This window comes from Arachis stenosperma, chromosome 6 (genome assembly GCF_014773155.1).
Source record: "Arachis stenosperma cultivar V10309 chromosome 6, arast.V10309.gnm1.PFL2, whole genome shotgun sequence".
NCBI classification, from domain to species: domain Eukaryota; kingdom Viridiplantae; phylum Streptophyta; class Magnoliopsida; order Fabales; family Fabaceae; genus Arachis; species Arachis stenosperma.
The window spans coordinates 2207033-2231334 of NC_080382.1; the positions used below are offsets into that span (position 1 = coordinate 2207033).

Genomic DNA, 24302 nt, shown 5'->3' on the forward strand with positions numbered 1-24302 from the left:
GTTGATCTTTAAAAGATTTAATATCTTTATTTAGTCCCTAAAATATACAAATATGATTTATTTTAGTTATTTCACCATGTCTTTTGTTAATTCTACAAATCCAAAATGATATGGCCTGTCAATTGATGTACATATCCATATAAATGGATCATGTTATGATAAAGATTTAAAAAAAAAAATAGTGAAGATTTATCTTTTCATAATAAAAAAATAAATAAAGATATAACGTGTAATGTACATTCTTTTAAAAAAAAATTAGCTATTCAGTCAACTTTAATCTTCATAAAAAAAATTTCTATATAAATACTCTATATAATTAAAATTAGGGTATTTAAAGATATTAAAAATTTTAAATTTATAAAAAAAGAGAACAAACCAATGAAAAGACTAATTTAGTATACAATATTCAATTTTAAAGACTAAAATAAGTTATTTGATGCAAAGTAAGGGACCAATTTGATGTATATATAATGATGACATAGTGGATGTCACGTAGACAAATAATATTGTGACATGTGGCATAATCTGACACATGGCAAAATAGCATTATGACACATGACACAACCATCCACGTCAGCATGCTACATTTCACTGACCGATACATCATCATACCGTTACACGTGACCAAATCATGAGGTGACATGTGTTACCAAAAGTCCATGTCAAACCACGTCAGCGCGTCGTTAATGAAAAACGGGTCAGGAACTAATATGGTACAATTTTTCTAATCTCAAAAACGTAATTGGTGCAATTAAAATATCATGAATGATTTTGATACACAATGTCAATCTTAGAGACCATTTTAAAAATTTATTCGAGTAAATGAGTTAAATGAAAAATACTTCAAGTACATTTACTATTATCTCTGGGGATTTGGATCCTCTAAAGTTTGAATTTCATTTTAGAGAGTAAAGTGTGATCTTCTACCCTTGGATAGTTTCTCTTTCATATTTATTTTTGGTCCCACCTATAAAATCAATAGTGAAAAATCACACTTTACTCTCTAAAGTGAAATTCAAACTTTAGAGGATCTAAATCCTATCTCTGGTTTCTTTCCGTCTAATCCATTTACGTACAACTAAAAACGTGTATTTCATACCAACCAAAAAAAAAAAAGGTGTATTTTGATTCAAGGACATTTTGGAATTAAACTCAACTTTGCCACTAGTACACAAGCCTCAGCACCACTTGCCTCATTTTCTTTTGGTCGGTTTAGTCTTTGGACAATGGTACATAGGTGAAGAAGAGTACACTGTCCGACAACTGAAAGAAAGCGAGATTATATAGGCCTAAAAACTGGCCTACGTAATTGGGCGTCTTATTTTCCCTGACCCTCCCCTGAGGAAAAACCCAAAAACATGGAGATATGTTTCAGAAGCCGGTGAAACCTGTCTTCTGCAGACCCAAACTTTTCTATCGTTCCAAACTTTCTTTTCTCTTTTTGAGGAGCAGAAACGTTGGTGAATTGAACTGGGTAGGGTGAGAATATTCTATTTTTTGGGCCTGGGTCTTTTGTGGCCTACGGTCCTGACCAAAAACATCATGCTTTTACTGACCCAAAAAATAAAAATGAAAATTTTTCTTTTCAAAACTTTCATATTTCGAGAACAAAAAATTAAAAACGTTCAGTCTACATAGCAGTACTGGACTCCCTACTGTCTCACAAATATAATATCCCTTCAGTTCTTCCCGGACAATTGAGAACATGAGATATCTCTATTATATATATTTTTTTTAATTTAATCTCTCTTAACATTAAACGTCTAAAAAAATTTTATAAATTATAAAATTATTTATATACTCTTGTCTTCCACCTATAATAAATTCATATTTTTCTGATATTTATGGATTTCTCAGTTTTCTTTCTTTTACTTTCTCCGAGTCTTTCACACACATACATAACAGAAGTGCAGTGATTAGGAGTTAAATTATGTGGCTTAGAATGAAAAGTGCGAGGGAGAAGAGTGTGGCAGAGGATTTGCCATCTCAAAGAGGAAGCTTTCTTCTTTGTTCTGCGGGAACTAAAGAATGTCGTTTTGGTGAGCTGGTTAATCGACGAAACAAGTGAAAGTGTGAAACACTGAACCAATGCTTCCCTTTCCTCAAGGCATGAAAATGACAAAATATTTCATGCGTTTTATCTAGAAAATTTTGTAAGAGTTATTCCTTCTTTCGGATTTGTATTAACTTAAAACAGAATAATAATGAATGTATATTTGGTTACAACAAATAATAATGATAATCAGTGCACATTTATTTTTTCTTTTTTAATTTTTATCATAAGATTTTAATTTTGTATTGACAATCATAGTCAAACAACTTTAAAATCCAAAGGGACATGAATTGCTGGACATGTTTGATAATAAAATTCAAATTTACATCAATGTTCATAATAATCCAACATTTTTTCATTTAACTACGAAACTATTACAAAAGTCATTCATATCAAGGCAAATTTACAATGAAAGTGGGTTTCATTTATTTCATTGAGCAATGTTAGGGGTCAGCAACATTTGTGATTGGTAGCCATCAACTAGTCATCAATGATGATTTAATGGTGTGAGATTGGTATAAGATTTCATCCAATGGTTCATATTTCTCTATTGGTTACATGCTAGCCAAAATATAATAAAATTGCTGGCCCCTAGACTTTTCTTATTTCATTTATGCAAATATGTTTGAGAATAAATTCTTAGACTTGTGTTTATGCAAGAAATTCTCAAACAATTAAGTGGATATGCAGCAGGTGCCAATTTGATAACATCAATATCAAGGTTGAACAAAAAGAGTTTGAACATTCAAGAAATCAATATAGAAATCGAGGAGGGATTTTCATGTAATGGTCAAGCTTGAACAAAATGTTTGCAATGGGATATCCTCGATAGATGTATCCAATTATGTATTCTGTGATAACATTTAAAGCCGGAGCCTTCATCAGGAGTCAAAACAAAATTGTTATCTATTTGATATTACAAAGGTAAAACTTTAAGTTTTCAAATTAAACCATTTTAAATACAATTATTTAGCAGGTTATATTGTCATCTAATTGTAGCATAAGTGCAATTTTGTGCCACAAGTTTTGTCAATTCAGCATTCTGATAGCATAGGGAATTGTCATAAATGATCATAAATGCAATGCTCTTATACCTGATTTAATTTGTTGTAGCTCTAATGATTCCAATTGGAAAAGTGAATGATAGAGCAACAACACATGCTAACACCACACCCCACCATGGAAGCTGGAGTTGATCGTTATAATATCTGCATATTTTCTCATCAGCTTAGTGTGTATATCAATCTTCTTCTCTTGGAACACACACTTGCTTAGTTGTAATATGTCCCTGCTCCATTGAAAGACATACTTCAATCATATTGACAGACCCATAGTTACAAAAGTTCATGAAAAATAAAAGGTAAATCAAATGATGGCAGACAAGCAATGAAGCGATGGATGCTAACGCCGCCATGGACGACGACGACGCCGATCGACGGAGGAGAACCCCCACTGCATAGGAACTTCAGAAAACAAGTTAGGGCTGATTAGGGTTCTCTAACTTTGGGACAAAATGTCAAGGGTTGTTTTGGTATTTTGAAAAAATGAAGGTATACTCAATTACCTATTCTATCAAAATCATGAGAATATTCGATTTTTTAACCGAATATTTTATCTCAAACAATTTTGTCATGACAGGGACTAAATTGAAAAAAAATTAACATCCAGGGACTTAATTGAAAAGAAAAAAAGTATACGGACCTAATTAAAAATTCGGTAAAAATATAAGAACCTGCAGAATAATTAAACCTATCTTTAAATTAAATAGAATGACAAATATAACCAATTTTGATTGATCGAGTAGTGAGTTATTCGTCAGCATAAGTAAGTGTCGGAGGTTTAAATTTTATCATTTTTAGTTAGTTGCATGATCAATTTACTTATCTAAAATTTAAAGAACATATCAGACTCTTTGATTGAACAGCTAAATTCAAACATATTATCATACAATTGATAACTAGAGGACTGATTTATTACTGCCATATATGTCTAAAATTTTCATTTTCTCCCTAAAATTTTTAGATGATTTTAATTCTACTTTCTTTAGTTGAATTAGTAACGGTTAATGTCTTATCTATACATTAACATTATGGTCGCCGCCACCAAGGTTTTAGAAATCACATTTTGATAAATATTTTGTAAATGTAATTAGTAACTCATTAGTTAGCGACATACCTTTAAATATAGAACTTAAATTTATCATAAATTAATTCTTAGTCTATCAAGTTAGAAACTACTGTGAACAACAAAAACAAATGAATAACAAATCAAGAGCACACATTTGTTATATAATCGTTTTAGAAATCTCTCAAGAAACTTCATCCAGGTTTCCCTCTATCTCAATTTTTCTAGTATGCGTTTCTCTTGTGATCCTAACTCTGTGTGTCACTTGGTTTTTTATATGGCGCACTGTCACTTGCTTCTTTTTTCCTGGATTTAACAAGTCTTTCCTTGGATCATGTTCCCAAAAGGAATAGGGTCTTGCTTAACTAAAAGAAGAATGATACTCATGGAGTAAATTCCTATAATAATTTGTCTACTTTTTATAATAATTAAAACAATAATGATACTCTTATTTTTATCTACTTTTTATATACTTTCTAAATATTTATCCAAATATTTTTCAAAATTTTGGATTAAATGCATAAGCGATTTGTTAAATACAAAAGTTGTTTGTCACTTTTTTTTAAATATTTTTGTTTTTTTTTTTCACATTTTATAATACTTTGAGGATATTTTTTGTCACTATCAAAAGTTAGGGTTATTTTTGTCTAATTTTGAAATCGGGTGTAATTTTGGTAGTTTACCTAAAAAAGTTTATATTATTAATGAATTAAAATTTATCCCTTTAATAATTCATGATACGTAATACTGAAGAAATTAGCTTTAAAATGATAGAGAAACTAGTATTTGGCTATTTTCTTTATTTGAACACAACATATTCAATTAGGTATCAAAAGATGTCCATCATAATAAAATGAGGAGGGAAAAAAAAAAAACAAAACAAAAGGTGTTATCATGTTTTCTAATTTTCTCTTAATTTTTCATCTATACATGGTCATTATATGTCCTTAAAGTTTTGTTTTTGAGTAAATATATTTGATGTCAGCAAGTAAAACTCTAAACATGTCATGAACTTGCACTCTTCTACTAAGAGATCAGGCATCAGTTACATTACATTAGTACATACAGTAATCTCAGCTCACACAAATTGAGATGCATGATGTATGTCATGTCATTTGCACAATGCACACAACACAACAAAATCCATAAAAAGTAGGGCAAGCAGATGCTATTATTCTTAGGCCCAAGCCTCACCACGTTGTTCCCTGTTACTGCTACTATTTACAACTCCAAGATTAGCATTATTATTAGCACTCTTCTTTGTTGGCTTGCTCAACTGAAACACAGGGTGCCTGCATAACTTCCTCACCCCTTTTCTCAATCTCACCCAATGTTCACTCTCATACATACTTGATCTACTATTACTGCTATAACTATTCTCATATCTAGAACTAGAAGAGGGGCTACCATCTATAACACATTCAAATTCCCTTTTTCCATTTACTTCCTCAGGTCTCCAAAGCTTCTCCTCAATGCACCATTCTAGTCTCCCCAATGTAGAAGTCCTTGAGAACTTGCTTTTTGAAGGTGGTGTTGAGGCACAAGTAGCATCCTCAGTTTGCTCAAGAGATCCCTCCCTGTCATCATCTTCTTTGGAAGTAGATTTATCCCTCTCTTGAAGGGTCTTGAGAATCAATGTCTTGAGAAAATTCATGACTTGCACTGCATGGATCAATGCAGTCAGAGGATCCACCATCTGCATATCAAGATTCTGTCAAAGGCTGGATTTGGCAATAGCCCATTAATTTTAGTACTTGTTATTTCCTTCTTTAATTCTCTAGTTGTCAACAAAAAAAACACTTACCTGTGTCATGTTGGGGGCAAATACCATAGCGATGTTGCGTGCATTCATCTTGTTCAAGTGTTGGTGGTGGACAACATCTGCCATGAGATTGATAGCCCAGTCAAGAAGCGCAGCTTCTGTTGGAGGAAGCAATTTCACCAGATTAGTGCAATCCTCTTCCGAATTGCAGCGCATCACCTGTTCTGGGGTTAGACAATCAAGCACCCCACTTGGAAGCTCTCTAAACCAAGCCTGTAAGCCACACTCCCTTTAATTTAATAATCTAATCATAACGAGAAATGCTAGAGAATCATCAGAATTTATTATTTTTGACCATCAATCCAATTCCTTTAGTTTACTAATCCAACAACATTCTCTAGCATTCTTCAATCATGAATATCACAGATATGAGCAGCAGATTCATTAATTAAGCTAATATACCTTGATCAAACCAGATAAGCAATGAACATCGATTCCAGGTGGCACCAGACCTTTGTTTAACTGATCTCGAACAAACTTCTCTTGGCTGTTCTCGGCATTGATTCGGAATATTCCTTCCGCCTAATTAATGAAGTTAGTTAAATAAATGATGTTAACAATAACAAGTAATTAAGTAATTAAAGGAACATACTTGAAGGCCTCCTTCAGAGTAAAGACGCTTTTGCATCATGAGAAGAATGGTTGGGACACTATTCCCTCTTTCATCATAAGAGCACTGCATTGACTTTGCAGAAACACCAAACACCTTTGCGCTGCATCATCATCATTCAATGATTCAATTAAGCACCATGTGGCTAATAATTGAAGCATAAGAATTAAAGAGAGATGAATAAACCTGGCACTAGGAACCCTCTTGGGGACATGAGGCTCAAGCTCAGAGGGCAAACCGAGGAAGCCATTGAACCTATCGAAGGTGACATGAGAAACATGGCGGACTTCCGTTGGCCAGCTAATATCCAAGGAAGAAACATGATCTTCTTCCGTCTCCACACTGCAAGTGACCAGAGACTTCTTGAGAGCAGCCACCAGAATGTCCACTATTGCAAACTGGTTTTGATGGCTCTCCGATTGGCATCTACTTGACCCTCCTCCTCCATTCATGAAAGCCGTACAAACAGGACTGCTCTCCTCCTCATCATCACTCTCCAATTCTTCTTCTTCGTCTTCTTCTTCTTCATCTTCTTCTTGTTCATTGCGGAAGATGGGAGTTGGCGGAGAAGGCTTGGAATCTACGAGTCTGCAAGATTTGGATCGAAAGAGCCTTGTCATTATTATGGTTAGTTTAGGGAATAATGGAACGGTGTTAAAAGGGATCACCAATGCAGAGTAAGAGAGAGAGAGAGAGAGAGAAACAGAGTAGTATTAAAATTAAAAATTGGTGGGGATGGCAAAACTAAAGGTGAAGGCTTTTTTTTAGATTGGAATTTTTTGAGTCCAAACTCCAAAGGTTCGTGGTTGCGCTGGTAATGTCTGATGGAGACAACTTGCTCTTCTTTTTGTTTCTTAGTATTCCTCCTCCTTCCTATTATCTATTATGTATATTATAGCCTTACTTCTTAGGAAAAACTATAAACCATATAAGATTTATATATATACGTTTTTTTAAAAAAAAAAATTGGAAATAAATTATACTGATTTATTTGTGTAATTTGATCAAATATAAAATATTTACTATATTAGTCAACTAAAAATCGTCGATTCTCTAAAATCTTTGTAGTTATTATTGCTAATGCCTTTATTAACTTGCCTTTTTCTAAAATTTAATATGTACAATGATATTAATAATAATTTGTTAAAATACTAAATATTATATAAAAAATATAATTAAAAGTGCAATTTTTCTCTCATAATAATAATAATTATTATTATGTTATATTTATCATGGTCGTTGCACTATTCATGACACACTTACAGTAAGTAGCATGTATTATCATAGAGAAAATACAGAAATTATTGATAATTAAAATTTTTCAAATTTTATAAGACGAATTTTAGGTATTTTAAAATTATTGATTTTTTAGTAATTCTAATCGTTAATTTTAATTATATATATATTTTTGAATTTGTGTAAATCATATGAAGAAATATAGGGAGCCAATACATGTGCGGTACAATGCATGTAATGGGGGTTAATTTGTGTAATCAGTTTCAAGTATTTTAAATTAGATGTTTGATTTAATAGGATATCAGATATTTATTATGTCAAGTACCTAGGTGGTTATTCTGAATAGTATAGGTGTATTGTGTTTGATAAATTAATAGTATTTTATTCTGAATGTTTATTTTTTAATTCATATTAGACTAAATAAACAGCTCATTATACACATTATACAGATACTTCATTGGCTCTTAGCGCGATTCAAATTATATATATATGCAACAAAATGTGAGCTAGCAAGTAATTTAGAGAAGAACTCAAGGCACTCGTGACATCACAAGACAAAGAGAAAAAGTGGTCAAATATACACACAATAAAAATAAGTAAGTACTTGTGTGTACTGCCACACACACACTCAGTAGTGTCTCACTGTCTGATAAATCATTTTGGAACAATCATAGCCAGTTTTATATGCATTGTAGATCTTTGTCCTGCTCATCAAAGATCCTCAAATCTGAAACAGGGGGGAAATATTTAAACAAGGTGTGTCAATAGAAAAAGTTGAAGGGAACATATATATCAAAGTTGGAATAACGAATTATTGTATACCTGCGTTGTCTTTCAATTACAATGATTTAAAGTATAAATGTAACAAATAAAGTGTTGTGAATTATTTGAACATGATTAGGTGTATAGAAAGTGAAGCAGAATGGATTCCTTTCATTATATTCTACTTTTCTAGAGCTACTATAAGGGTGTAGTATCAATTCCAATTCCAATTCCAATCCCCGTGTTGGCGAGGTGAGATCACATGGGTACATGTTATTTTGTTCGTTCCTTGTTGGAAGGTGAAAAGGAAAGGCTTTAGAAGAAGAGTTTGAGAGATTAAAGAAAGGAATTTGTGGAGGTAAATGTTGTGAAAGTAATTGGCATCTTGCGGGGTGGCCCGACCCGTAGGACATGGAGATGGCGTTGGTGTCCTTAAATTAAATATTAGGGTAGGGTGGATGGGATGGTACCAAGTGTGGGGGCTCGACTTCATTGCCATTTGCCATGCACACATCACACATACCTGTCTTCATTCTCGTGATATATGTTATGTATCTTTTTGGTCCCCACCTATACACATGCACTGTTTGCTATTACCACATCATCTTCTCATCTCAATTCCTTGACTTTCCTCTTCTTCACTAACTGTTAACAAAACTACTACTTTAATTTTCTCTTGAACAGTGTTTAATTTCATCGTATTAACTGTATGTTACATTGCATGTTTAAATAACCTTAATTATTAATTATTAGACAAGTAGTGTTTATTAGCTATACTATAACTAAATTACTACAAGTGTAAGTAACCAACTTAACTAAGTTGAATGATCAGTTTATTCATCTATTTAAGTAAGGATTAAAAATTTAAATTTTATTTTGTGCAATAATTCATTGGCTAACTGCGAGAATCATTGTCGCTACTGAACCAAAGCAAGAGTTGGGGGTTTTTATTGCTATATCAATTAGAAATGTTTTATTATAGTACTTTAATTTGGTAAGCTTTCTAGCTGTAGACATGAACTTTTTTTTCTTTTCTTTTTGAAAGAATAATAGATATCACGTGTATGTTGATGACTTGATGGTCAGTTGTTAATTCCATGTCAAAATGGTTTGTTTACGGTTGGAGGTTTCAGTAAATATTTACGCGCGGAACAAAATAGAATGTGTCATTTGCGACTTTAACTACAATTTAAGATATTTATGGGATAAAGTATGTTTTTTTATTTTTAATGTTTTCAAATGTCTTTAAAAATATTTCTAATATTTAATTTGATTTAATTTTATTTTTAACATTTTTGATAAATTTTAATTTTATCTCTACTGTTAATTTTTTAACCATCAATAATCAATCAAATATTTTTTTTTTCAATTCTACACTTAATTCTCATTAGGGGTGTAGATGGCCTGATCCGGTTCGAAGATTCGGCTCGGCCTCGAACACTTTAGGAGCTAATTTAGTGTGATTTCATCGGGTCTAGGGTTGAGTAAGTGTCTCAAAGATAGACCCGGTCATTATTTCGGGTCGGGTCCGTACCATAGCTCGGGTCACCCGAACTCGGCCCGATGTCCCAGTCATCATACACAATTAATATTTTATGTTGAATGATGGTTATTCTTATGTGGAATTTAAATATTGTAAACCTTAATATTTTGTGTTATTAGTTATTTATAAGATTATAAGTTAATGTTTTATGTTTAAAATGCATAAGACTTTACACTAATGCATAATATTGTGTTATTTGTATTGATTTAAATATTTGGTATTAGACAATATTATTATTGATTATGGTTATGCTTTAATTTTAGAGAAGGGTTGGTTCTTGTTATATTTTTTTAAGTGAATTTTACTATGTGAATTGTGAAATAAAGGTTGGAGATTAGGTGATTTTTACATGCTAAAAACCCGGTTTTTATCCGGTTTTTACTTAATTTTCATCCGGTCCGAATATGCGTAGGTTTCATCGGGTTAGGGTCCAAACATTAGGCCCGGTTTATATTTCGAGTCGGATCTGGGTTAAGCCAAACCCGGTGTGACCCGGCCCATGTACACCCCTAATTCTCATCATCATAGTCTTCACTTTTTTTTCTTTATCATTATCTCTCTTCACAGTCTCAATTCTATTTGAACCCTCACCTCATTGACTCATTCTTCCCACTATCACAAACTCTCTCTCTCTCTTATAACATCCTATCACCCTAAATCTTATCTGTAACCGTAAAGCAAAGGACAATAATATGTCAGGAGAGTTCTAAAGTTCAAATTATACATATATATCTAAGATAATATTATACCTAAAAGTTTGATGGGGCTTAAACTTTGAGAGATGGAATGTATCTATTTTTATCAAAAATTCTGTTGTAATGCATGATATCTCTTATTTTGAGCACCAATGGATCAATAAACCCAAAACCATCTTGAGTAATAAGATTAAATGCTTTTACACAATCCGTCTCACAAATAACATCTCGTTGACCCACATCCCAAGCTAAGAGATATCATCTCCAAATAGCAAACAATTCTCCTTGAAAAATACTATTACTCTCAATCATTCCCAAACACTCCATTTGCCAACTCCCATTACAATCTCTAATAACACATACAAGCAAAACCAACACCTATAATCCGAACCAAAATAACTAGCATCACAATTAATCTTAAAAGTACCAATGGATGGCAGATTTCAAAAGCCATTTAGAGTAGAGGGAAGGGAGATACGTTGTAATTCAAAAATATTCCTTAACTTTTTTTCTGAAGTTAATGCCAGACAAACCACTTTTTTCGGAGGCCAAGTTTCATGAAGATTAAAGATATCATTATTTCTTGCTCGTCATATCCACCAAAGTCCCGAAAAGAACTTGAACGGATGCTCTCTGCTATGATACAAGAACCAGTTCTTCAAATCCAAAGGATGACAAGAAATATCCAACCTATGCCAGACAAACTGAGCTTTTGGACAGTCTCGAATATAATATAAAACCGATTCCTGACTAAAAAGATATCTTGAACACCATTTGTATCTTTGAATCTATGTCTCAGTGTCCCATGTTTATAAATAAACACAACCTTATATATGTGGGCATAAAAACATTTAAGAGATAATAAAAAAGGAAAAAGTCTAACATTATTTTATTTTATATTTTTTAATTATTGTTAAAAGATTGAATAATATTATATATAATAAGTGTGTAATTATAAATGTTATATATGTATATAAAATGATGGATGTTAAGTTAATTAAAATAATTTTAAGTAATTATTTTTTTAGTATTACCGTAAAAAGAATATTAAATGTGAAAGAGAGATAAAGAATACAAGGATTAGAAAGCTACAAAACAACGATTCCCAAGTTTTGAACTACCAAGGTAAAGAAATAGTCACATTTCACAATGAACTGAATGAAGTATGACGATGTTTCAAGTAATTACAACTAATAAGTTGGTAGATAGGTGTTGCATACTATATGCACACTGCATTGACAGTTTGACACAAAGTGTGTGGCGTTTACTATGGGAAAAGCAATCTAGAATATTTGTGGGGGCAAAAGAATAGATTATGTGGTAACTTGTTTTATAACGAATATGTATATATGTATAGTGTAATGGACATAAAATGAAAAAGACATAAGTCTTAATTTTATCCTATATAAGTTTCTATTTTCTATGTCTAAATAAAGCGAATGTTTTTGTACAAACTATATGAGCATTATTTGGCAGCATATACTCGTGAGTTATGACTATATATGACTATACAGATTTGACTCCACCTCTTCATCACTTCATTAAAATTATGTTATTCAATTATAGGCTACATATATATGGAGATGGGAGGTTGCCTGGCTCTTCAGACATTCCCTTCGAATGATTGGTGATTGATTAATTATGTTGGATCGTCATCCACTTTCCTAACACACCAACCACCATTTATTAAATCATTATCATGTGGTTGCCTTCAAAACATTGAACAATGTCCACTACTAATTTCATGCACATATTACTAGTATTTGGCTATATGAGTTACTTTTAAGCTACTCCATGACGCGTTCTTCAAAGTTCTATATATATCCATCTATATGGGGAGTGATGATGAGAATGAATGAAGAAAATATATAGGTGAAGGTGACGTGCCTACCTGATTTAACTAAACCACTATACCAACGGGAATAGAACTTCTTAACGAACATCAAGTGTGAGCTCTAAGGTATTGAATATCACAATTCACAAGACGTGTATACCTTGCTATATCCAACTCAAGATAGATGCTTTCTCTCTCTTTCTTTTTTTTCCCTTTCCCTGTATAGAATATATATCAATTCCTTACGACCTTTTGCAATCTTTCTAACATGTAGCTTTATCTGGAACATATATTTTAAGACTAAATTATTTTTTTTACCTATAAAAATTTTAAAAGCTGATAAATCTATTCATTAAAAGAAAAAAATTATAATTGTACTCATAAAATTTGGATTTTGTACAAAAAATTATTTAAATACTAAAAAATCACCTAAAGATCTTAAATTATTTTTCTGAGTTAATAATTAAAATTGCCTCTGAAAATACCCCAATTTCTATTTTCATTTTCGAAAGATAAATTTAATCAAAATCGTCCTTGAAAGATTTAAAATTAATCATGTTAATTTCTCTGTCCATTCTATCACTAACGGCGTTAAATTAGAGCCCCAACCCAACGATCCAACAGCTTTTCTTCTCCTCTACGCGTCTCAGCCTCCATGCCAGTTCCAACAGCTGCTGCCTCTTTATCGATGCCGTTATTTAAGTAATGGTCTTTATTCCAATTTGGCGGTGTCCATGGAAGAGCACAAAAGAAGACCGACACAAGTAGAGTATATCGGTGCAAGTTGCAGTAGAGGAAGAGACCACGTTCCACCAGAAGCAGTAGTGATAATTGAGGAAGAGAACAGACATGAGTTAGAGAGCGCAGCGACTGCGATCTCTGCATCGTTGGGTGGAGGGTGTTCCGCAAAGCAGCAGCTACCTATTTTCAAAATGCCAACATCTCAATCGGAATCAAATGCTTAACATAAAACTAACCAATATTTTAATTACCAACAACACTAGTCCCTATAGCATTCTCAGAACCACATTTCTACTTGTTAATATCCTCCTTTGTATGAGGCGCAGGTGCCAAATCAGAAGGTACGGTGGTCTTGTAGCTCTTATAGCTTTCTTTGGTTCCATTTGTGGTGGCAACCACCCTGTCACCTCCCTTAGGAGACTTAAAACAAAGACTCCATATATTATATCAAAGTTTCAATCTTTGAGAAACTGGGTTCTTTGAAATCCCAAAAACAAGAACTGGGTATATAGTAGCAAGTGTGTATGTTCATCTAAATCAGGAATCTATAGAGAAGAAGGGTTTCAGTGTTGGTGGCGAAAAGAACAATAGAAAGAGAGGAAAAAATAGGAGAAAAGAATTTTGGGATTGGAACAAAGAGAAGAACTGCGGGTAAGGACCGGCAGCATCGTGGTAGAGGAACGTACAGGGACTGACGGCGACATGGAACACCTTGCAGGGTAGCGGCGTGGTGGAGTTTCAGGTAGAAGATGAAGAAGCTGTTGAATGTGGGAAGAAGGAACGATGTTTCTTGCTGGGTTTGGGTTTGGGTAGGATTGGAAGCGGATATGATCCGGATCTGCTTTGGGTTGGGTTGTCAAGCTAACTACCACGTCAGTAAACTTAATGTCGTTAGTGACATAATAAACAGAGGGACTAACGTGATTAATTTTAAATCTTTCGAGAACGATTTTGATTAAATTTATCTTTCGGAGATAAAAATAGAGATCGAAGTATCTTTTAAAGACGATTTTGACTATTAACTCTTACTTTTCTCTCCACCACTATTATTATAATCCTCTCACCCTCTCTCTAAATGTTCTCAGCAACTCTTAGAAACGTCAGATTTACGATCTCTATAGCGAAGAGGCTCTCAAATTCGGTTAGTTTCTCCCATCTCCCCCGCCGTTATCATCGTCACCACCCCTCTTCCACCGCCTTTCTCCCTCAAACTGAATTCTCCATCATCACAACTTCTATGGATAAGGCCTTCGAGGACAGCTCCTCCTCCAACTACAACCTCAATTCCATTGCAGGCAAGGCAATATACACTGCCGCTGTCGCTACCTCCGATTCTCTATCAAGCGCGTGAAACGCTCGCCCGCAGAACGCCTCGTCTTCTTTAACTCAGCTACTTGTCCTAGTTGACTTGTAGGAGAATGGAATCTGACTCGTCCATACACTCATAGCGTGCACGGTGACAGTCCACCAAAATAACCTGTTTCTTGCAGAGGCGCTTGTAAACCAGATCGAGTTATTAACGATATTTCATGTTGGAGCCATGTGCAAAGTAGCCACCTACTTTGTCGAAGCCCTCGCTTGTCGAATTTATGACCTATACCCGGATCTTGACGCCTCGATGCTGGAGCTGAGGCTGACTGAGACGAAGCGGTGACAATTCTTCATCTTGAGGATGAGGCAAAGGATGAACTCGTTGGAGATGATTCAAGAAATATGAGATAATGCAATAATGATGGTGGTAAAGAGAAGGAGGTTGTGATGTGGTAGTGGTACTTCAGAACAGTCCGTGAGTAGTGAGTGGCGGTTGGGATTAGCAGCGCCGACAAAAATGAGATAGAGTAATGAACTGATGGTTGTTGAGAAAGGGGATAGATTGATATTGAATATTTAGAGACAAAGATAAAAAATAATGGTAATAATAGTGAAAAGAAGGATAATTTAAAATTTTTAGGTGATTTTTTAATATTTAAATAATTTTATTATACAAAATCTATATTTTATGAATATAATTGTAATTTTTTTTCATAAATAAATTTACCAATATTTAAAATTTTTGTGAAATAAAAATAATAATTATATTCTAATTCTAATCCTAATCCTAATATCCCCCTCAGTTCACGGGAAAAGTTAATTTTTCCCCTTCTTTTTAGTTAATGTAAATTGATCAGTTAACCAAGCTGTCCCATCTTTTCGGTTTCGTTGAAATTAAAAAGTCAAAAGTAAAAGCCTAAAAGGAAAAGAAGGATTATTATTGTTAAGGAAAGGTAACTAAGATATTTTTTTATATGAAAATAATATAAATAAAATGATAAATAATTTTTTAAAAATTTATATTTTAAATAGATTAATTTAAAAAATAAATATTAATAAATTTGTTTGTGATATTAGATATTGATAAGATAGTTTAAACTAAAACTTTTTATCCTAATTATAAGAATTAATTTAGAGGTAATATATTCATATTTACTATTTTATAAGATTTTATTGATATTATTTTTAGAAATTAATTTGTTTGAAGTATAAATTTTTAGGAATTTATTTGTCAATTTATTCTAATTAAAATATGTATTATATTATATAAGTTTATCAAATATATTAAATTATTTAATTATTTTAATTATTATTTTTATATAAAAATATTTTAATGTAAATAATCATCTTAAAAAAGAAGATCTGTAAAGAAAATGGTAGAATAAAAAATATAAAAGTTTAATAATCAATCTTGTAATAATTTACATCTTGTATCAATTTTGGTATTTTAATTTAATAATTTACATCTTGTAATAATTTATTATTCGTGTACACTACCTAAGTAGCTATGACAAAAACATCGTACGAAGGCTTAAATGATTCATGGCCTAGCTATAATTGAGGGTAAATAAATTGGTCAAATATTAGAGATAAAGGCCCAACTACTAGTTGTTAAATACCTTTTTGTTCTCCCCGCTTTGTGTGTTTTTCTAAAAATACTTTTTATTTTCTTTTGGGCCTCTGGCCCCTTCTCTTACCAAAAATAAAATTGAAATCATTGGCTAATGATAAACGAATTCATACATGATACAAGAGTATATATTTTCGTTATGGAAAAGTCTAGAAGCCTAACAATTTTTGTATTTTGTGGTCAGTACTTAATCATCAAAAGAAAAGTGAGTGATCTGATCTCCCACTATTAGATGTAATCTCACACCATTAAAAATATTATTGATGACCAATTAATAATTACAAAATACAAAAATTGCTGCTGACCCTTAGCACTCCTCGTTGGTTATAAAGAGTAAACAATATCAAGCAGGTGTATTTGTTCCATTTTCTTAGATCACTTCACAATCCTTAATGTATTGCCAGAGAAAAAGTTTTAAAAATTTTTTTGGATGTAATTATTTTTTTGCTGTGATTTCCTTTAACCTATCATGTATATGTTTCTCTTCCGAGGAATCCAATAACCCTAAATTTAGGGAAAAAGAAAAAGAAGATCATCTAGAAATAGTATATTGATTTTATTATTAGTCATAACTTCAAGTAATTTAAAATTTTAAATATAACAGTTTTAGATTTAAAACCGGATATTTCATTTGTAAATTTACCGAATTAAACACTTATTGATGACTCAACTAACAAATAGAAAATAAGTTATAATATCATCGTATCATAATTAATTCATCTTTAAAAGTGTAAGCTATTAAAATTGAACAATATGTTTTTCTGGTCACAATGAACAGAATTTTGACACATCATTCGTAATAGTTATTTTCTTAAAATCATATTGGAGTTGGTTTAATATTGATAATAACATAGACATACGACCTTTTATGTGTATATCAGATAGTATGTATTAGAATATTTATACCAATGCATATTATCCCCCCCCCCCCCCCCCCCCCCCCCCCCCCTCTTTTCTCTTCGTTTCTCTTTATAAACAAACTGGTTAATTAAAATGATATGCAGAAAATATTAGACGGACCTAACATGCAGAAAAAGTAATGAAGGTGGTTATTTTTAGGTAGGTTCACTAATAAAACAGTATTCTAGCTATGACGTACATGCATACGTACATGTTTAAAATAAAATAATTTGTGGCGTATTTTTTATACGATTATCATTACTTAACTCACTAGCTAGAAAGGGTATAGCCGTAGTATATTATATCACTAGTAGTACAATATAGAATTTATTAGGTGCAATGCATAAGAGTAGTAGTCAATATATTTGATGACAGAAAATTAAGAACAAGTAATGGTGAAAATGACACTACATAATCAGTTAATTAACCATGCATGTCACTAAGGAAATGTTGAGCATAACGAGTTGCCCAATCATACTACAATCATATATACCGTGTTCTTTTTTTAATCACAATTTATGAAACTGATAGATAGACACAAACGTTCATATATATTATATGTGGACTTAGTAACAGTTGATTTTTTTTTTGTTTCCTTTTTTAATCTTTTATTGCAAGGTCAGATATTGAGCAACGAAACATTATGATTTGTAGGAGGATTTAATAGTTAGTACATAAGTTAGTGAGGTCATATATTCAGATTCCACGAATAGCGTTAGCTAGCGTGGGAGTGAATGACCATTAAGGCATTAACAAAAAACAACTACTCCTCATTGTTGCATACAATTGGCATCATCCATACCCACCCACTGTATTTATATATGTCCTTTTTTTATCAAATTTTGCGGATAAATCTATTCCATTATATTTCCTTAATTCCTTTTCTAGTTATGCATGTGTATCAAGGATTTCAATTTCTAGCATATTTCCTTTACTTTAATTCGTTTTGTTGGTAGTAATCTTAAAGAAATTGGAGGCCTGTGAGTGTCCGAGATTATCGTAAAGTTGGATGAGAATTTTAAGTTAGTCGTACTGGTACCGACGGTGACTACTGAGAGTTGGATTGAAATGGCCGTACGTAGCAGCAGCAGGTAGATGAAGAAAGACGGGTTTCTTTTATTATGCGCCATCAAATAATGGAGTATAGCTATCTCAAATGAAATCCTACCATTGAAATGACAGCCATTCTTAATATTATCCCGTACCCTACATCTACCTTCCTTCCCAGTTCCCAAAGCCGCCACGTGTCAGAGTTCATAAAGGGCAAATCAAAAGGGTAGCTTAGCTAAATACTAGCAAAAGACAAAATAGCAACGGCCCTGATCAGGCGCAGATCTGCACTGCGAAGCTGGGGGCAATTGAATTCTCTTCACACTGAGACTCGGTGTAGCGGCTTTGTTTGTTTCTTTGCTATAAACACACACACACTTCAACAGCACACCATGTATTTGCTTTTCACTGTTTCTGTCTTTGTCTCACTCTCTGTCTCTTTCTCTCTCTACAACCCTACCTGACTCAAATTCTCTTATTTTATCGTTTTCCCGCAGTTAGATCTCTCCGCTCCGGTGCCTAGTCGGATCCGGGCCGGCGTTTCTGGACCGGCCCATGTCCGCCCTTTGACTCGGCCCAACCCAACAAACCGCACCGCCGCTGCATCCCTCTTCCCATGGGCCAGTGCTACGGCAAGCCCAATCCCACCGGCGGTAACCACCATGACGTCGACCCAGCCGCCGCAATTGAGGCCTCCGGGGAAGCATTTCGCTCGCCGCTCCCCTCCTCCGCCGCCACCAACGGCTTCCCGTCGGTGAAGAACACGCCGGCTCGCTCGTCCTCGCATGCGAGCCCATGGCCAAGCCCGTACCCTCACGGCGTGAACGCCAGCCCGTTGCCGGGGGACGGGGTGTCGCCGTCGCCGGCCAGAGGGACTACGCCGAGGAGGTTCTTTAGACGGCCGTTTCCTCCTCCGTCTCCGGCGAAGCACATAAGGGCGTCGCTGGCGAAGAGGCTGGGGCAGGGTAAGCCGAAGGAGGGGCCGATACCGGAGGATCGAGGGGCGGAGGCGGAGGCGGTGGCGGAGCAGTCTCTTGACAAGAGCTTCGGTTATGGAAAGAACTTTGGAGCTAAGTATGAGCTGGGAAACGAAGTGGGGCGAGGGCATTTTGGTCATACCTGCTCCGCCAGGGTGAAGAAGGGTGAACTCAAAGACCAGCTTGTTGCTGTCAAAATCATTTCCAAGGCCAAGGTACTCCAATTCCTGCCCCTTTTATGTATCATCCTTCTCTTTATATATTCTCTTATTTTGAGTCTTCTACTTACTTCTTGTCCTAGTTGATTATTTATTTGTTTCTTTGTTTGTCTTGGATGGTTGATTGTGATTACTTTGGACTCTTATGATGGCATTTGGACAATTCAGGTTGAATTTTGTCAGTCTTTGGTTGATCCATTGCCGGGAATCTATGACATTCCAGGCATTGTCTTTGTCCCCTTTCGTTCCTATTGGATATCGAACTATAGGAACTGGTTATAAAGTTACATGGAATGGAATGAAGTCTAGAACTTCCTGCCACAATGGTTTTCTGAAAATTTTAATTGTGTATCCCTTGATAAGAAAGCTATGCTGTTTTCCTTGTTGCGATTGAAACTGTTGTCGTTACTTAGATTTATTAAAACTTCTGTTTTTGTTGGACTTGCATTTGTTGCTTTTGCAATTTACAACAACAGACTTCCGTCCCATACTTTTGAAATATCTTTAGAGAATATTTCTCAAAATACATTTGTTATTTGGGTTGAATAATTTGGATTTTTATGCAACTATGCTATTTTTGCTTCATCCAGTCATAAAAGTTATGACTGATGACCACAATTAGTTGAATCAACGTGTGACTTATGGCAGATGACCACGGCAATAGCAATTGAAGATGTTCGTAGAGAGGTGAAGCTATTAAAAGCTCTATCTGGCCATAAGCATCTTGTCAAATTTTATGATGCTTACGAGGATGCCAACAACGTGTACATAGTTATGGAGTATGTATTATATCTTGTACAATCTTTCTTATGTTTTCTTTGTACATATCCTTGATTAGTGGGCTAGATTGAACTATAGATAGGAAATTGGTGCTCTTATACCCATTATTTTACTGTCAATATCTGTAGTTAATTTCTGGTTTTTCTGCTTCTACTCAACTAATATTTTGATGGTGGACATGGTAGGCTTAGTAAAAGATGATAATGTAGTAGCATGCATCTTCTAAATTTGCATCACCATATTGTGATGCTTATTGATTTTATTTCATTTTTTTTATCAGATTGTGTGAAGGTGGGGAGCTTCTTGACCGGATTTTGTCAAGGTTAGTGTTTCATTATCTTTGTAACTTTTGATTTTCTAGGAGGTTGAGTCTTGGGAAAATGGTAGGATTGCTGCCTTGTGACCTAGTGGTCACAGGTCCATGTTGTGAAAATAGTCTTTACTTGTGGGGGTATGGGTTATTTTTACAATCCCCACACTGCAATCCATAACTTTAGGAGCCTCATGTACTAAGTTGACCTTCCTTGATATTTGCGGTTTTCAACTTGGTATGACCTTTTAATTTGATTGAGGAATGTTATCCTGTATTCTAGAGGGGGAAGATATACAGAGGAGGACGCAAAGGTTATAGTTTTGCAGATTCTAAGTGTAGTTGCTTTTTGTCATCTTCAAGGTGTTGTCCACCGTGACCTAAAGCCTGAGGTTTGTGCATTTAATATTTGTTCCTATTATTTGTAATGTTAACATCAAGTTTTAGAGTCTTCTTGGACTCAGTTATATAAGGATAAAACTAAATAATGTTGCTGATAACTTGTCTGCCTTAACTTTTATAGAATTTTCTCTTCACTTCAAGGAGCGTAGATGCTGATATGAAGCTTATAGATTTTGGTCTATCTGATTTCATCAGGCCAGGTAATCATTAGATTGATTCTTAACTTTAGTATTGTCCCACGTTGTCATTATCTATAAGACTACTGCAGCCTTTCGTTCATGCATCTTTAGATGTTGATACAAAGCCAATTCTCCTAAGTTTTCCTTTCATACATGTTGATATTCATATACAGATGAACGGTTGAATGACATTGTTGGGAGTGCATATTATGTTGCACCTGAGGTCCTTCACAGGTCATATAGTCTAGAAGCAGATATATGGAGTATTGGTGTTATCACCTACATCTTACTATGTGGAAGTCGCCCTTTCTGGGCTCGAACAGAATCTGGAATTTTTCGTGCAGTGCTCAGAGCTGATCCGAACTTCGATGATCTGCCCTGGCCAACTGTGTCTTCAGAGGCTAAGGACTTTGTCAAAAGGCTCTTAAACAAGGATTACAGGAAAAGAATGACCGCTGTCCAAGCACTGAGTAAGTTTTGATACACTTTAGAACATTTATGGTTGGTTTTAGATGCTGTGTAATGTTCCTTTCTTGTTATCATGAGATTATAATTTGTGGAAATTGGCAAACCAGGAATAGGATATTTTTTGGTACATTGCACCAAAAGAAATATGTATGTTTTTGTATGTAAAGAATAAGAATTTGATATTATTACTACGATTTGAATATATACTTCAATGTTGACGGTTGTGGAATTTCACATCCAATTATATTCTTCCTCGGGAAGTGGGAAAAAAGATACAATTTTAGATAACTTTTTGTTTTTCTGGTATTTCTACATTATAGAAGTGCATTTTATGTTATGGTAGACTACCACAAGATAACTCAATCGACTATACTACATGTACACCAAAGTTAGACACCAGTATAAAATACATATTGGAATACAAATATATATTGAAAATAAATTAAACCCACACATGTATTTATATACAAATACATTGGTGGCTGATTTTAGTGGCTAATTTTGGTGTACGAATAGCATTTTTGTATCTCAGTTGATTCGTTCATAATGGTAGATCTAGAGACCTGTTCATTGCAAATTGACTCAGGAAACTAATCAATGCGCACTTCTGTAACTGCAGCTCACCCTTGGTTAAGGGATGACAGTCGTCCTATTCCATTAGATATATTAATTTATAAATTAGTGAAGTCATATCTTCATGCGACTCCATTCAAGCGTGCAGCAGTGAAGGTATTGTTCATTTCCTCCCGTGAATAAGCATATGCTTAGATAATCTTTTTGTTCAGTTTCAGTTGGCAAATTTTTTAAAGATAAAATTGTAAAGGAAATGTCGTTTTTATTATTATATAACCTTGACAAAATTTTGTTAACTTTTTCAATTACAAATGAAAATGGGAAAGTAAAACATGTCTGCAGTGAGTTCATGTGCACTTTTTACCGAATATATATATATATATATATATTCCAATGTGCTGTTATTAATTTATACTACTTTCTAAACAGATATAGCACATGCTTATTTCATTTTATAAATATCAAAATGAAGATTTTATTGCATTCTTTCCTGCACAGGATACTAACTAATTCTTTTCCCCTTTCACGTTGTTTATACAGGCCCTTTCAAAAGCCTTGACAGAGGATGAGTTAGTTTATCTTAGAGTACAATTCAGATTGTTGGAACCAAATAGAGATGGGCATGTCTCCCTTGACAATTTCAAAATGGTTATCTACTGCTTCACTATTAACTCTGCAAGTCTCGTTTTGATTGATAATGTGGAGTTATATTTGTGTGTTGTGTGTGTGATGATCATATCATTCAGTAATCTTGCTAACTTCTGCATATTTTTATTTATTCCATAGATATCAACATGAACATGTACTTTGAAAGGTCTTGGTCAATTGGTCATGCATTCCTCCATCATTTCTTTAGGACTTTTTCTGTCGTTATGATTAAGTTTTTAAATTTGAAATTTATACAGGCTCTTGCTCGTCATGCCACTGATGCCATGAGGGAGTCAAGGGTTCTCGAAATCATACATGCGGTGAGCTATTCCCATTGCTTTGGAATTATTGAGCACACAAGTTCCAAGCTATGCTATTCATTTTAAACGTTTTGCCCAAACAGCAAGAGTCTTCCTGCTACCCTAATCCCATAATAATACTGTATGTAGATGGAACCACTTGCCCATAGGAAGATGGATTTCGAAGAATTTTGTGCCGCTGCTATTAGCACTTATCAACTGGAGGCACATGATAGGTGGGAAGATATTGCCAATACTGCTTTTGAGCATTTTGAGAGAGAAGGCAACCGTGTGATATCAGTTGAAGAGTTAGCAAGAGTAAGTGGTAGCAGTTTATTTTCGTCATATTATTCTATTTCTTTTACCTCGGTTATTATCATTTATGCTTGTCTATGTTGTGGCTTCAGGAGTTGAATCTTGGTCCTTCAGCTTATGGCATTCTCAAAGATTGGATACGAAATACTGATGGGAAGCTCAATTTACTTGGATATACAAAATTCTTACATGGCGTGACTCTCCGGTCAAACCCAAGACACCGATGACCTTAGACCTTTGGCATATAAAGGTAGGGAGAAAAGATCTTATAGGTTTATAGGAATTTATTTTCTTCATTTTTTGTTTCTGGACAGTGTGTATAAATGAGTGTGATAGCTGATATGGTATGAGGAAAGGTTGAGTCAATATTCCTGCTCTCTGCTGTCGCCCTATTTTGCAGTTTGCAGATACTATGTTTCTACGGGTTTGAGCCCGTAGCGCGCTTATTCATTTGTTTCCGAACGTTTCCAACCAGTACAAAAAATCAAAGGATCAAATGTGAAAATTTAGGTGCAGTCGGCTTCCCGTGAAGTTGATAATTGGGAGTGGTTAGATGATTTGACTAATTTGACTAAATTTTCATTTAAGGACTCTCATCTATTAAATTCCAAGCAAGTTTTATCGTCCAATATGCACTACGAGGAGATCATAGCTCTGTTCTACTGCACTCTAATTAAAGGCGCCCCCATATCTTCCCTCACATACATTATTAGTGTTGCAGTCAACGTCAATAAGTCCACTCATTGCTCCTTGGTGAAAACAAAAAATAAAATCAAATTATTTCTCCTTTGACTCTTTTGCAGACCACCATGCAGCCTGCTC

General features: G+C 34.1%; 2 protein-coding genes across 2 annotated transcripts; one reads left to right on the top strand and one right to left on the bottom strand.

Moving 5' to 3' along the window:
- Positions 1-5107: 5107 nt before the first annotated feature.
- On the bottom strand, positions 5108-7351 carry LOC130935642 (rho GTPase-activating protein 5). The gene is made up of 5 exons (XM_057865483.1): positions 6796-7351; positions 6592-6712; positions 6402-6521; positions 5982-6212; positions 5108-5873 (listed from the first exon to the last, which is right to left on the bottom strand). The coding sequence occupies exons 1-5, from the start codon at positions 7227-7229 to the stop codon at positions 5355-5357; spliced, it is 1425 nt and encodes a 474-aa protein (XP_057721466.1). The 5' UTR covers positions 7230-7351; the 3' UTR covers positions 5108-5354.
- A 10764-nt stretch (positions 7352-18115) lies between these two features.
- On the top strand, positions 18116-23985 carry LOC130935998 (CDPK-related kinase 3-like). Its single transcript, XM_057865957.1, has 12 exons — positions 18116-18705; positions 18809-19503; positions 20155-20285; positions 20567-20608; positions 20880-20988; positions 21120-21198; positions 21351-21647; positions 22265-22374; positions 22759-22866; positions 23124-23186; positions 23316-23483; positions 23573-23985. Exons 2-12 carry the CDS (start codon positions 18928-18930, stop codon positions 23705-23707), a joined length of 1818 nt encoding a protein of 605 aa, XP_057721940.1. The 5' UTR covers positions 18116-18705; positions 18809-18927; the 3' UTR covers positions 23708-23985.
- The last annotated feature ends 317 nt before the right edge of the window (positions 23986-24302 follow it).

Bases quoted from the DNA above. Each gene is read 5' to 3' on its own strand.
- LOC130935642 (XM_057865483.1), bottom strand. From the start codon at position 7,229: ATGACAAGGCTCTTTCGATCCAAATCTTGCAGACTCGTAGATTCCAAG. The intron at 6,522-6,591 runs GTATGTTCCTTT...TTCATTAATTAG, and splicing joins ACTCTGAAGGAGGCCTTCAA to GCGGAAGGAATATTCCGAAT. The intron at 5,874-5,981 runs GTAAGTGTTTTT...CTTGATATGCAG, and splicing joins TTGCCCCCAACATGACACAG to ATGGTGGATCCTCTGACTGC.
- LOC130935998 (XM_057865957.1), top strand. From the start codon at position 18,928: ATGGGCCAGTGCTACGGCAAGCCCAATCCCACCGGCGGTAACCACCAT. The intron at 21,648-22,264 runs GTAAGTTTTGAT...CTGTAACTGCAG, and splicing joins GACCGCTGTCCAAGCACTGA to CTCACCCTTGGTTAAGGGAT. The intron at 22,867-23,123 runs GTTATCTACTGC...AAATTTATACAG, and splicing joins CCCTTGACAATTTCAAAATG to GCTCTTGCTCGTCATGCCAC.